Source organism: Miniopterus natalensis, chromosome 6, assembly GCF_054644295.1.
Source record: "Miniopterus natalensis isolate mMinNat1 chromosome 6, mMinNat1.hap1, whole genome shotgun sequence".
In the NCBI taxonomy this organism is placed as follows: domain Eukaryota; kingdom Metazoa; phylum Chordata; class Mammalia; order Chiroptera; family Miniopteridae; genus Miniopterus; species Miniopterus natalensis.
Genome location: NC_142086.1, coordinates 68690802 through 68705639, shown reverse-complemented (window position 1 = coordinate 68705639; position 14838 = coordinate 68690802). Strand labels below are relative to the sequence as shown.

Genomic DNA, 14838 nt, shown 5'->3' with positions numbered 1-14838 from the left:
TACTCAAACAAACTAACTCTAAACTTAAAAGTTTATAGTAAAATGTGTCAAAATGCTATATTCACATACAATAAAGTATTAGTCATGTGGTATCTTTCATTAGAACAACCCACTAATTATTACAGTTTAATTAAAGTATTCAGGGTTTTTATTATTTTTTATTTTTTACTGGTCATTAGCACATCCTTTTTGATGAAACTGATTTTGATACAATTTTGTGCAGTGCAGCTTCTATCTATGCACTGTACTACTCATTTTATAAACAAGTGGGTGGATTAAGTATACTGAAAAACATTGAATTAGGTGTGCTGGGCCCTTTTTTTTGCTGGGTGGTAAGGAGCAAAGTCTTCTTACTAAAGTTCATTTGTGTTTTAATGTTTAAAGATAATGTAAGAGTCGGATAAGCCACAAATTTATTATTATGCCTCTTTGGCTATATATCATTGAAGGTTCACCACAAGTATTATTTTCTATTAGAATTTTAAAAGCAGTTGAAAAGTTATCTGTAGCAATACAATAGAGAAGAAACAATCAGATTCTCAAAAATACGTATGTTATTTTCATGAATAAGTATTATCAAAATTAAAGAAGCTACCCGAGCGATTACCTCTTCATAACTAGCAACCCCTGGTGTACACCTTCTTTCTTGATTTGAAAAAATGTCCCCTCCAATTTAGATTTTGTAAAAGCATACTAAAAATGACCATTTCTGTTTATTATCATTACTTATATTATTATACATTTTAAACGAAGGATGATCTTAAAGGAAGTAAAATACGATGATGAATGTCTTTAGTTTCTTTACTTCTCTTCCATTTACCTTCAAGATTTCACTTTTTCTACACACCTAGAAAAATTACGAAGGTCTTATCAAATTAATAAATCTACTGAAATTGTTTTACCTATAAAATTTATTCTAGAAATAGAAAAATGAAGGAGCACTTGTTTTCCATTTGACTTATGTTGCATATTTATGAGATCAGTTTCTTTAAAGACTTAAAATAAATCACAATTTGACTGAAATTTCTCCTCTATGACTTAAGTAACAAAATGAAACAAATTGGAAGATAAAAGAACTTTTAAATTCAGAAATATTAATTACAGTGTTACTTTTTACACGTGACTCATGATTTCATCCAGCTTCACTTGGACAGTAGCTAGACAGAAGCAAGGAAAATAAATGCACAAAACTGAAATTGTTATACATGTGAGAAAATGCCTAATTTACATGTAAGTTAATCCAGCATATATAAACTATATACATGCATATACAGCGTATATACACATATAATAGTACTATATATATATGTATACACACATACACACACACACATATGATTGTGTTATTGCTCCTATTACTTTTAAAAGGCCTATAGGATTTTAAACGGAATACTTATATGGTGAAATCAGTGATAGCTATTTATGCTCTGTTCACCTGAACTTTCACAGTTGAGGATTTTGAGCTAAATATAGGTTATAACTAGCTCAAATCACCTAAAATGGAGAGTTCTTTTATCACCATTTCTTCTCATATTATCTGGACTCGTTATAGTCAGGTGTCTATATTGTGAAGCATTTCATTAGTGTCATAGCCATTTTACAAAAATGCAACATTTATTGGCTTAGACAATGTAATTTTCAAAGGATAGGGCTGCATGAACAATGAATTTACACTCAATAAATCAAAATAATGTGTTTCAGTAAAATCCTTATCTTCTGCAATTGTATTATCAGTGGTCATAATGCTAAACACAAATATTTTCAGGTATCAAGGGTTTACGACTAACATTTCTAGGTAAAGAAAACTTTGTAAACTCAGTCATTAAACTTTTCTTGTGATCTCTCTCTCTAAACTTTTATTTAAAATATGGTTGCCATCATCCTCATATTTTTAGTATTTTGCAATTAGATGAAATAATATAGCTTTTTAAATAAAAACATAAAAACAATCACAAATAATACTGTATATGATATGTTAAAACTATTACTGAATCAGACCAGTATTTCACTTTCAATCATGTTTCACTCACCATCTTATAAAGGGACATTACAATACATTTTATTATTTTTAAATATTATTACTAAAATTTATAATAAAAACAATGAAATACTAGCAAATATCTCCTGGATCTGGGTCTGCTTCAGTCGAATTGACCATCACTGTGAAGTGAACAGCAATGTGCCATTTTCTCAAAACTAAGCATTTAATGCAGCAAAAAACATGGAACAAGTTCTAATTATAGTACCTGTATTAATACCCATGGTACTTTAAGAAAACATATCTGGCATTATAAATTAAAGTTAACTTAAGTAATTCTAGTACACAACAAAAATAAGTGGCCTAGCCAAGGGGTAGAAAGCTCCACGTATGCAAATAATTATCTTCTTTAATACAAAATTTCATTCTCATAAATTTATTTTCACTAAATAAATTTATTTCTCATTCAAGGGTAAAATTATTATTACCTATATTTAAGACAGCCTTACTTTCTGTATTTAATAAATAAAATATAAACATCACAATTATCAAGTTATATTGTAATTCAGTATGGTTTATGGATACTCATTTTTCAAATGTCAAAAGCACCAGGATCATTAGGGATTGCACTTTAACCTGATCTGTATAATTTACCATGTTATGAATGTGTACACAGCTCTTAAGGAAACGATGAGCACTGTCAGAAGTATCTAGCTCTGCACTTCGAGTTTTTATTATGCACATGCTTTCTATTCACTAGAATATTTAATTAAGAGGAATGGAAACATGATAAATCACTAGTTTAGAGGGACTCCATAGATAGGTCTTAAAACACTTAAAGTTTATTACTGACTTTCCGTGCCTTAGGAAAAGACTTTACGTGAAGGAAGGAGAAATGTTTAAAAGGAATGGGGATGGAGGAAAGTGAGGTTACTATGAAAAAGTTGACATATGGGAAAGTGAAAGGAAGAAAAACACAATGACGCCTGTTTAATAGTGGGTCTGATTCTCTTGCATAAAAAGAGCTGCATTTCAATATTGCATGTAGAGAAATAGTGAATCATGCCTGTGGGCTTTCCTTCATCTGAAGTAGTTCCAAAATATACAGCAAATAATGGAGGGCAAAAGTTTTAGGTACAGTGTGCCAAATGGAAAGCAGCCCTGAAAAATTGCTTTTTTATATTGATATACTTGTGTTTCTTATTTGATCCATACCTATGTCGATACTCATGTATAACTATTCAAGATATAGATTAAGTATAGACATTCACAGGGCTTTTTTTTTTTTTTTTTTTCAAGTACAGTGCCTTAGTTTTATATGTTACACAGCTTTAGAAGCTGCTAGTCTCCTTTCATATGGAAAACAATGTGATGTAAGGCATCAGTGACTTGTGAATTACATTCAACATAAAATGGTCATTTCTAAGGGCAGCTTGAAGAAACACTAGCAGAGAACACGGGTCACTGCACAGTTCTGCAGGCACGGGGTCTGTGAATCTCTGGAGCTCTGCTGCCCTCTAATGGCACAATGAGATAAGTGCCTCCAAGCTATCAGTTTAGCTTCTTTCATAAACAAGATACTGGCACCTTAAAAATCCGATTTTCTTTGGTTTTGCTCACATAGAAATGGATCATAACTTGGATTATTGTCACATTAATTTTGAAACATTTTTATGTCATAAAGGATGAAAAACATTCAACATCCTCTTTCTTAGTTCAACCTTGCCTGGGCCAATTGCAGTATGTGGTTGAAAAAAATAGTAGCTAAATATAAGTGACAACTTTCACAGATAACAGAATTCTGACAGCCAGATTGGCTCCAAGGCCTTAGATTTTTATTGGTGTGTGTGTGTGTGTGTATGTGTAATTTTAGTGCACACTTTTTTATAAGAATAGCAATATTTTCCTTTTTATCATTTACTATCTAAGATGCCTGGATCTTTGATTACCTCCTCTTAATTAATTCTGTACTTCTTAGCAATCCAGTTACCTTATTTTTTCCCAATTACATCCTGCCTAGGAATAGTGGTGTATCATCGGGATACTGTTTGAAATACATAATCCAAGAGACAAGAAGTGAACTGTATAAATCAGATTTTTTAAAGTCCCAATTGCATCATGGTATGGGATGGGGCAGGGAGTTATAAGATTTATCAACATCACAGTGCATCAGACTTGTTAATAAACTAGCTTTCTGTATAACAAGTAAAAGAACGCTTTTTTAATGTGATCACGAAAGGCATGGCATAGCTGGAGTTTAAGGTTCAAGCTTTGTATCTTCTATATATAATGTATTATGTTTTTCAAAAACATTTTATTAGGAAAGCTATACCGGACGCATAATCACTATACAATGATTAAACATTACCTTTACAATTTATAACTGAAATTACAGAATAAATATATGCACATTTCTTCTGAATCTGTGTGTGAGAGAAAACATTAAAAGTGCTTCCTACAAAGCTGTTAGTGATATATACCCAGTTGCTTTTTTGTTTTTTGTTTTTGTTTTTTTAATATTATATATATATATATATATATATAAGAAAGTGCAGATGTTCTCCAAAATATCTTGGCATCAGGATGAAGTGTCACAAAGAGGATGCTCATCCCTAGGTGTGTGCCTCCGGCTTTGAAACCACCAGGCCTCCACTTCTGTAGGATCCAGCCTAGAATATGACTTTTCCTGGGTGGTAGGAAAGATGTTGTGAGCTGTACACTAGAGGTGAAGGGAGGGTAGAGCTATGGAGAGGAGACAAATGGATCAAACCCGAAATAATTAGATTGATTTGAATGGTAGTAGTGTGTGTGCGCGCATGCACACACCTCCGTGGTATCTGTGTGTGTGTGTGTATGTGTGTGTTCCTGCCCCAGAAGCAAGAGGCTGCAGGTTTGGGGACCTGCGTGCAAGGATTTGTGATTTGCTCATGGGTATGTATGGGAGAGAAAAAGAGTGGGTGAGAACATTCGAGCAAGACCCGCCCCCTCCCTCCCCGTCTGCAGTTTCCAGGCATGCAGCAAACTGCATTGTTAATACATGTACAGAATCTGTGCCATGATGGAAGAGGAAAGAGAGCCACGAAGGTCAGTGTTTTCTCAGCTCCCTGTTGAACAAAACTGAACTAAAAGAAAAGTTACTGAAAATAAAAAGATACGTTGAATTTTACTTAATTAGGATCAGTACAACGATCCCCAATATACCTTATACATGGCACAGTCAAAGTCTCAAGTTTCAGTATAAAAAAAATAATGATAACATTTGCTGGCAAAAGTCTGCGAAGGCACTTCATTGATTAATGATCTGAGTATGGCCCTTCCTCCAAACCACATCGGAGATGGGAGCTCATACATCTGTATTTTCTAGTTATCATGCGGTTTTAGTTCTGTTCACGGCAGGAAAGTTTGTGAGAATGGATTATTGGGGAAAGTGTAAAGGGGACAAGGGATATATTTTTCATTTTTTTCTTTTGGGAAAAAAAAAAAGTACTAATTTATTTTATTTATTTATTTTTTTTCTGTTAGAACCTATATGCTGTCTTCTCCAGGACTTCGAGGTAATCCGGCTTGGTTTGAAGTTTGGCCCTTAACTCGAGGTAATCATTTTTTTGGGTTTGGTGGTCTGTGAAGCCCTTTCCAGCCGAGAAGAGAAGGGTTTCTTTAAGCCTGGCGTCCTGCTGTAAGTCTGGGTATTGCATGCCAGGAGGGTGCACGTGCAGTTCCTTTAATTTGGGCACTGTGCCATAGAGACAGTCCACGAACCCCACTGTGCAGGGGGCGGGCTGTGGCCTCTCACGGTCGAGCAGCAAACTGCCACCGCTACAGCCTCCCCCGGGAGGAAACAGCACCACCCCGCCATTCTTCTCATGGTGGCGGAACCCAGCCAAGTCTCCCCCAGTTCCTGCCACTACCCCTGAGACTCCACCCACGGCTGGGTGGTGAGGGTGAGGGTGGTGATGGTTGCCTGTCACTATGGTGTTGAGCTGGGAGCTGGACACCGCCAGGGCCCACTCCTTCTCTTTCTCCAGCAAGGTCCGGTAGTTGCTGTGGTTCTCCTTGGGTGTCTCAGCGAACTGCTCGCTTGCCAGGAGAACCTCACCCACCGCCGGCGGTTGTGCCCCAGCACCCCCGCGCTCTGCACCCCCTGCTTCCTGGGCCGACGCAGCGGCAGCCTCCTCCTCCTCACGCGGCTTATAGATGGGGTTGTTGCACATCTGGGTCACCGGGTGCGGGATGTACTCATACACGTGACCCACAGGAGGGGCCTTTTCTGGGGAGGAAAGAGTGGGTCGACCACCCCCTCCGCTCCCACCTCCACCTCCTCCACCATCCTCAAAAAGCCGGTGGCACTGCATCTGGATTCCAGTAAGGTCCACGCCTTCCTGCCGCTTGCTCCTGAAGGGCAGCTTCTTCCGGCGCCGGCGGAGCACATAGGCAAAGAGGCCTGCAGCAACGAAGACTGCTGAGAAAAACAGAACCAGCAGGCTGAGAATCAACACAGAAAGTGGCACAGGGCCCCCGGTGGGAGAGAACTCATAAGGTGATGCGCTTGTAGGCCCCCCGGGAAGGTGAGGATCCCCAGGCTGGGCCGGTGACGCTCCAGCAGGTGCAGTGCGCAGCATCTCCGGGCAGAGGACTTCCAGCTCTATGGTGCGCACGTCACGGTGAGTGAGGTTCTCGGGGCTCCGGCAAAGCACATCACCCACTACACTGACTGAGCTGATGGTTTCGATCCACTGTTTGAAGGGGACCAGGTCACAGGTACAGTCCCAAGGATTCTCATTAAGGTCTATCTGGACAATGGCATTCAAGTGTTCTAGAACACCGGCCACGGGAAGGTAGAGGAAGTAGTTTTTCCTCAAGTTGAGCCGAGCCAGGGATGTGCCTGCAAAGGCATCCGTTGGCAGAGTCCTCAACAAGTTATTGTTGAGGAATAGCAGCTTCAAGTTGGGCATGAGGCTGAAGGCTGCAGGCTGGATTTCCCGGATGACATTGAACTCGAAGTACAAGTAGTGCAAACTCTGTAGGCCTCGGAACATGCCCGGTGTCAGTTTCTCGATATCATTGCCATTGAGAAAGAGGCTCTTTAGATTGGGCAGGTTGATGAAGGCCCCATCCTGGACATAAGAAATACGATTGTTCCCGAGATGCAAGAGATCCAATGAAGAGAAATTCCAAAAATCGGAGCGGTATATTTTCTGAATCAGATTGCTGCTCAGGTACAGTTTCTTGGCATTCAGCGGCCTTGGAAGAAGTTCAGAAATATTATTAAATCCTCGCTCTTTGCAGTTGACAGTCAAGCCAAGGTCATTGATGTGCAAATTACAGGTACACCCAGTAGGGCAAATAATAGGAATGGGTGGTCTGGTCTGGTAAGGGGCGATGGGAGGTTGGTTTGGACCAGGATAGAAAGCTTGGGATGTGGAGGGTGGCCTTGGTGTTCGGGGCTGTTTGGTAGGCTTAGGCTGTTTATTGGAGGACTTGTATTCAACAGAAGAAGCAGTAAAATGGACGGAGGACAACATTGAGGAAGGCTTCGTTGGCCATGCATTCTCCTTGTTTGATGACAAGTGGGGAATCCCCAGACTAGCCTCTACCTCAGAGTCAGACAACAAGGGACAGAGTTCTGTCTTCCTGATTTCTCGCAGGTCCTTTCCATGGAAGTGGAAAGGGGTCTCACAGGTGATGTCTCCCACCAGGGCAGTGTAAGGAATGCGCTCCAGCCAGCTCTTCAGTTGCACAATCTCACAGGTACAGTTCCAGGGATTTTCTTCCAGCTGGAGTTCCATGAGACTTCTGCCAATGTGATCTAGCATTCCTCGATAAAAAAGAACCTTCAACCTGTTTCCACGTAGGTCCAAATGTGTTAAGGAGACAGCCTTAAATAAATTGGTTGGAAGCATGGGGATGAGATTATCATTTAAAATCAGAACCCTCAGTTTACTTAGGTTCCGAAATGCACCACTCTCAATACGTTTAATTACATTGTAATCTGCTTGCAGATATTCGAGACTTTCTAAGCCAAGAAAAGTGTCATTTCTGAAGACATCTAGTTTGTTCTCATGTAGATACAGCCTCTTTAAAATCTTTAGACCATTGAAAGCTCCTGTTTGAATGTCCTGCAAGGCATTGTTCCCGAGGTTAATAGACACAGCATTATTCAAATGAAGAAAACTGTTGGTATACAATTTCCGCATTGAATTCCTCTGCAGATACAGTTTAAAAGGTCTGGACCAGAACTCGGTAATCTGACTAATATTTGTAAATCCTTTACTGTCACAATGTATATGAAAGAGGCTTTCTTTGACTTCACAGTAGCATGGATCAAAACAGGGCTCATCTATTTCCTCTGAGTCCTCTATCAGGGGAATCGGGGTAGTCCATCCTAGAGCAATTGTGCTTAGAAGAATAATCCACAGCATCTTCCCTCGGTGAAGCATCTCAGCTATGGAAGGTTTCATCATTCGTGGTTGATTACAAAACTGCAACAGAAATAAAGATGCAGATTTTTAGCTGTTAGTCATATGCACTATTCTAATTGACTCCTACGTTGGGGCTTTTTAAGAGTGAAATAAAAACCTTAGCAATTGTTCAGCTTACACTGAAAACAACATCTCAACATGCCTAATTTGTCCTATATTTTAAACTTAGGAAACTGAAATACTGTACCATGTGATGACATTATCCTGCCATACTTGGTAAAGGGCATGTCATACAAACAAAAGAAGCCTTCATTGCCACTTACAGCAGGCAAGGGAACTGGTATACAGTGATGCCTTTTAGGTACAGGAAGATTCAGTAAAAATGGCAATAATTTGGCCATTACACCTGCTTCCTGCTTGCTTGTTAAAACTCACATTGATATCAGAAGTGCCCATTATAGATCTGATTGGAACTCTGATGGGGAAAAAATATTCCTTAAATTATAGGTTTCTACTCATGAGAAGACATGATTAAAATAAAAGTTATTAGACTAAAGAGTGAGCTCATTGCCCGATATCAGATGTTGAGGTATATAAAATGATTGATATGTTAGGAAATCTTAAGATTTTTCCTAAGAAGTGATCACATCATGCCTACTTACAGTGTCTGCTCAGTAACACACTATACCCCCATCTCCTTTGCCCAAACACAGATTATTAACTTCTCCTTTAGTTAAATATTTTCTATATATGTGTATCATTTGGCTATTTAAACCTCTTAGAAGTGATTATCCTTTCTAAAGAACAAGCCCGTGCACTTGTCAGAGCTAAAGATAGTGAGAGTGGAAGGGTGCTGGACCTAGGAGTGTCTGTATTAACAGCTTATCTGTGCCTTCAAGATCAGCTGAAGAACCCTGTCAAAAGCTGGAACTAGAACGGCAGGTGGCTGTTTAGAAGACAGTTGGGTAGTTAAAGCCGAGAAAGGGGGAAACCTTGACACTTACCTGCTGATAAATGATCTATCACATGAGATACATTTCAAGGAAACACATCATTCCTTTTCAATCAGGAGAAACAAATACAGTGCACAATACTAATAATACAGAGCCTTCCCCATGACTTTTTTTCCCTTACCTAATGTCATCAGTATATGAAAATGCGTACATAAATAAATTATAATAATGCAGCTTTATTAGATTGCCCTTTTGGAGTCACTGAAATGTCCATCGAAATTGAAAGGTTGTTTTTAATCAATAAAAAGCAACTGGAGTTTTTAGCATATATTTTCTCTCCACACTTAGATACATGCATTAAGGAAATATTCAGTCAACCCTCTAACTTAAAACACGATGTTATAATTTATAGGGAGAGTGAAAAGAATAAATCTGCACATTCAACTTGAATATAATGTACACAGCTGTAAGGAAAGGAGAGCCAGTGAGAAAGCAAAGAGAAATCTGCCTCAGGCATGCAATACTCAATTTTTAGAAACAATTAAATGGAAAAGAGAGAGAGAGGGAGTGAAGGCAGATGAGACTACATTGCAGTATCAGTTTCCCTTATAAAATATTAAAATTTACTTTAGTTCTTTCTCCACCATTTTTTAATTTAAATGATTTTCTTATTTTTGAAGTCCCTGAGATTTAGGTAAACAAGGATGTATATGTCTTTGACTTACCTATTTTGCAGGAGATTTTTTATTTTTTATTTTTAGCATTGAACATTGGGGGGAGGGGAAGAACAGCTTGAGTTTAAGGATTCTCCCTCTCCCTCTCCCTCCTTCCTTTTGCTGAAGCTCGAGCAAAGGGGGATAAATGGGATGGGGGGAGACTAAAAGAAAAAAAGGCAGCAAGCTTGAGACGTGCTGGGAATGCAATGGGCCCTTCAATGGGCCGCTTTTGGATGCAGAACTGCCACTTGGCACACTCAGTAGAGGAGGGAGGAGAAGGGGCTGCTGCAGGCTTCCAGCTCCGTTGTAGCTGCTGCTGCTGCTGCCGCCGAGGCTGCTTTCTCTGGGTACCGGCAGCTCAGCATTGAATTGGGCACTGGGTGGAAGGCAGGGAGGAAGGCAGGCTCAATCACAGTGCAGAATCTCAGACTTCTCTTGCGCTGCCCTTTTTTTTTTCTTAATATGTGCTGTAACCCTGGAACCGGCTTTTCACGTCACGCAAATAAGCTCCAAGAAAGGGAACGCGCACAGCATGGGGCCGGGCACGAGCACTAGGAAGCCCAGACTAAGAGAGAGAGAGAGAGAGAGAGAGAGAGAGAGAGTGTGTGTGTGTGTGTGTGTGTGTGTGTAGCAGAGAGAGAGGAACTAGAGAGGTTGAGCTAAATTATCAACATAAGCAAGGAAGAAGAGGCCAACCTACCCGGAAACATTCCTTTAGTGGGAAAGGCAGAGGTGCTAGAGGGGAGAGGTGTAAGCATTTCTTTTTTCTTCTTTTAACTCTCAAGGAAACTATCACCTGACTGCTTTGCTCCTCTAGTTTCCAAAGCTCCTTTCTCTAGCGTAGACAGGGTTCAAAACTATGACTGTCTTTTGGAATTATCCTTTTCATAGCACAGACACTTCTCTCCAAGGAGGGGTAAAAAGAAATTCTGGTCCCCCAAACAGAAGAGCTGAATCTAGCTAATTCTGCTTGGGTGTCCCGAATCAGAGCTCAGGCATGCCAGCGACTTGGACAGAGTTTGTCCTGCATTTTGCTTCGATCTCTTTGCACCAGGAATCCTTTTATTGCACTGCAGCCCAAAGCCTTTGATTGCCCCTGGATTCAACAGCCATGTGTTCCCTTCTACCTTTTTAAGAACAGAGAGAAGCCAGCAGTCTGGTGGAGATGATGAACACTTGAGTAACAATGACAGATTTCACTTTCCTCCACAGAGAAAGACCTCAACGGGGTGGGGAGAGCAGTTTATAAATATATATGTGTGTGTATGCATACACACACACACACATATATTTGGTCCAACTATTTTGGGAAAGTGGATGGTAGGGAATCATGAGGTGGGGATGATTGAGGGAAGATGTTGCAGTATAGAGAGGCTACCAGATTATAGTTCACAGGAGGCCTTTTTAAGGGGAATTTTTAAAGGCTCAGTGGACAGTTCCTGCAGTCCTACCTGCTTGGGGGGAAATGCATCTTAGTGGAGAAACTGGATAGGGGCAGGTGTGCGGCAAACAAGTCCACTTAGCTAGCGGGAACTGTGTGTCCTCAAGGTACACCCTCAACACACACACTGACACACAACAATCCTGTCACCAACTCATGGGGAAGGGAGTGACTCTGGTTGCTAAAATCCTTCACTGAACCTCAATTGCCCAAGGGCTCAAAGTTAGCCAGTAGAGGTGGCTTTCCCCTAAAGTTATTTTTACAAAACCAAATTTTAAAGAAAAACACAGTTTATGTGTCAATTTCTTACCATCCTAAAAATATGTATGTAAATCACCCAAGTCAACAAAACATCCCTTTAATGTCACTCATAGTACATTTGCATGATATTTTGCATTTAAAATGACCACACAAGTGTTGGTTGCTCCCTGGTAGCTAAGATTGGAAGCAGCGGTCAGAAACCAAGTAAGCAGGTGGGCAGGATTCTGGAACACACTAGGTCCCTAATACCCCAGACCCACCCTCTTTCTCAGATAGGTCTCAGGCCAACACCGGCAGCCTGAGCTCAGAACCAGAGCAATCCCGTCTCCATCACCAGCTGCCAGCCTCCCCCCTCCCACGCACGCGCGCGCTCGCGCGCGCTCTCTCTCACACACACACCACCTTTTGTATCCAATGTGCAGAGGCGGTTACTGTTTCACGGATTTTATCGCAACCCATGATGCGATGGAGTCGATGGGTAACCGGGGAACCTCCCTCAGCATCCCAGTGACGGTAAAAGGGCCCTCCTGCAACCCTTCCCTGTTCTTTCTTGAACTACAACCCCATAAATTCTTGCTTTGGGCCATGTCCTAAAGGATATTTCACCCGTGTCCTTTCCTTTATCTTAGTACAGCGTGTGTAAGCGACAGGAAGAGCTCCAAAAGTTGCGATGCAGGGCCCTGGGTCCCCGGGTCTGGCCGCTTCCCGCTGGGAGCGCCCGGCGTCGTTTGTGCGCGGGGAGGACAAGAAGCCCTTTCTCCCAGTGCGCCGGGTCCTGCCTCCCTCCCTCTCGCCTGGTCGCCAAGCCCACCAGTTCCCACGTCTCCAAGATGAAATGTTCCAATATGGAAGCAAAACTATCTCCCCTGGAACAGTAATTAAAATGCTGCATCATTCATTTTCTGACGAGCTCTGAGCCTTCTACAGATCGCTTTCTAGTCTGCTGTCGCCAGGCGAGACCCACAGTGGGTCGGTGGAGATGGAAAATGATGGAAAGCCCGAGCCGTCTTCCTTACCACACGAGCGCGCGGCACTGGGGGAGGGGCCCTGGGCTCCTGCACCTGGCCTAGTTGGTGGAGTTACTTACGGTTTCCTCCCGCAGAAAAGGGGTCCGCGGTTATGTGGGTCTCCAGCACCTCTCCTTCTACCATCGTCCTTACAGCTAAAGGATCCAGTTCAAAAAATGCAACAACCCCCTGGCACCTGTGAGCGTACAGAAGCCACCGCGGTCAACTCCATGCGCTCTACAGTGCACATCCTACATTCAAGAAACACTGGTTTCAATCAGGCAAAGTAGGGAAGGGTGGCGGCGGGTACCTATCAGGGCAGAGCGCTCGCGACCTCCCAGGTTTGCTCCGGGGGACTTCCCAGCGGGAGCCGCAAACTCTCCGGAAGGCTGAATTGTATCCATCGTGCCGTAGCCGAGCAGTTCCTCCTCCAGCCACCAACTTCTAGAAAGGCCACGAAATCACGCCTGTAATCCTGAGCGTTTCCGCCTTAGGCTCGGGGGACGGTCGCTGCAGACCAGCGGCGAGCGGGGCGCTCCCCTCGCGCGGCGAGGCCGGTGGCGGAGCTCACGGCCACCGCTCCCCACGCCCGGTGGCAGGCAGGCAGGCAGCGCCAGTGTCCCAGAACTGGGTTTTGTTTGTTGTTGTTTGTTTGTTTTTTAAATTTAAAATCTCCGTGCTCTCGCTTCAGCGGTGAGCTCCGCGGTCCCGGAGAGCCCTGGTCGGCGTCTGGGTCTCTCGCGCTCCCGAAAGGCGGTCCCTCCGGCGCGATCCCCGCCCGCGGCCTCCTCGGTCCCGCATGGGACTAGCCCTCGCCTTCTCCAGGTGTCTTTGCTCTTGATTCTTTGGGTACGTGGGAGTGGGGTTGGGTGGTGTGTAGACGAGAGAAGAAGAGGGTGGGAGGGGCGGGAAGGACGCAGGGAGGGGGCGACTCGATCCCAGATCCCAGCATTGGCCAGACGGAAGGGTGGGGGTGGGGAGGAAGGAGAGAAAGAGGGTACAGATACAGCAGTATGGCTGTGCACACCGGATTCGACTGGGAACTGGGGGCGCGGGCAAGGCTCGGAGGGGCCGCGACGCCGCTGGCGGAGAGGGAGCCCCTGACAGCTCGCCAGGCGAGCGCCCTCACTTCCCCGCGGGGGCGGGGAAGGGGACCTCGGGGCGCTCAGGCCAAGGAGACGCTCGCGCCGCCAGCATCTCTGAGGGCTGACCTGCTTTAAAAGTGCCACTTTAATGGCCTAGGAAATAACTAAAATCGGATTACACGTTACTTACCAACGTCTGCACCCACACTGGGAGCGCCAGGTCGGGTGTTAGGAGGCAATACGCGGAGCGCCAAGCTGGAACCCGAATGCAAACCCATCAGCCGCCCCAAAATCGCGCACGGAGGGAGAGGCGCTCGGGAGCCCCCAGATCAGCCCATCGCCGGAGCCTCCGCCAGCCCCCCCGCACCCCCGGCCCCTCCTCCGCGCCAACTGTGTAAATCAGTCGCCGCAGTCCTCTCGCCGGCATCGCAGGCAAATCCCTGCTTAGGCGGCGAGCGAGGCTCCTCTCCTCTCCTCTCCCTCTCCCTCAATCCCCCCGTCGGTCACAATCTGGCAGCTCTACAAAGAGAAACCCTGTAAAACTGAGTGACAGGAAGTCAGCATTCTCTATCTGTGGATTGATTTTAACTTTATTTGCAAATGAGAGATGGCTGTTTGGAAAATTACAGCCCAGGCCCGAGGAGGGGCGGGCGGGGTGAGCACATCCAGAGCGTCCGAGCGCCGGGTGGGCGGTGTCGCCAGCGCCCCGAAGCCCTTCCCGAGCGGTTCGCAGTGGCCCCCTCATGATACACAGGCGACCGGGGAAGTGCACACTTCCTCATCTGTTTACACTTGCTAGGGAGAGGAGATAAAGCTGAGGGGAGGTGGGGGGCATGTGCGGGAGAGATGCTGGGTACCGTTTCTTGACAAATTAAATAAAGGCACTAGAACAATTACTGCCCCTATGTGGAAGCATCATTGCACCGTTACAGACCCACGGGAGGCGACCACTGCCCCACTGCAGCCGTACTAATGCAG

The 14838-nt window shown here is 43.7% G+C and overlaps 1 protein-coding gene across 4 annotated transcripts; it reads right to left on the bottom strand.

Annotated features, from left to right (window-relative positions):
• Positions 1–2417: 2417 nt before the first annotated feature.
• On the bottom strand, positions 2418–14121 carry SLITRK3 (SLIT and NTRK like family member 3). 4 transcript variants are annotated; one of them, XM_016215760.2, is made up of 2 exons: positions 14051–14121; positions 2418–8457 (listed from the first exon to the last, which is right to left on the bottom strand). In XM_016215760.2, exon 2 carries the CDS (start codon positions 8437–8439, stop codon positions 5497–5499), a length of 2943 nt encoding a protein of 980 aa, XP_016071246.1. In that variant the 5' UTR covers positions 8440–8457; positions 14051–14121; the 3' UTR covers positions 2418–5496. The 4 variants fall into 4 exon arrangements, with proteins under 4 accessions (XP_016071246.1, XP_016071245.1, XP_016071243.1 ...); XM_016215759.2 differs by lacking the exon at positions 14051–14121 and adding an exon at positions 13086–13206; XM_016215757.2 differs by lacking the exon at positions 14051–14121 and adding an exon at positions 12856–13074.
• Positions 14122–14838: the final 717 nt, after the last annotated feature.

What these genes read in the sequence shown, in the direction of transcription:
- SLITRK3 (XM_016215760.2), bottom strand. Translation starts at nt 8,439, where the DNA reads ATGATGAAACCTTCCATAGCTGAGATGCTTCACCGAGGGAAGATGCTG.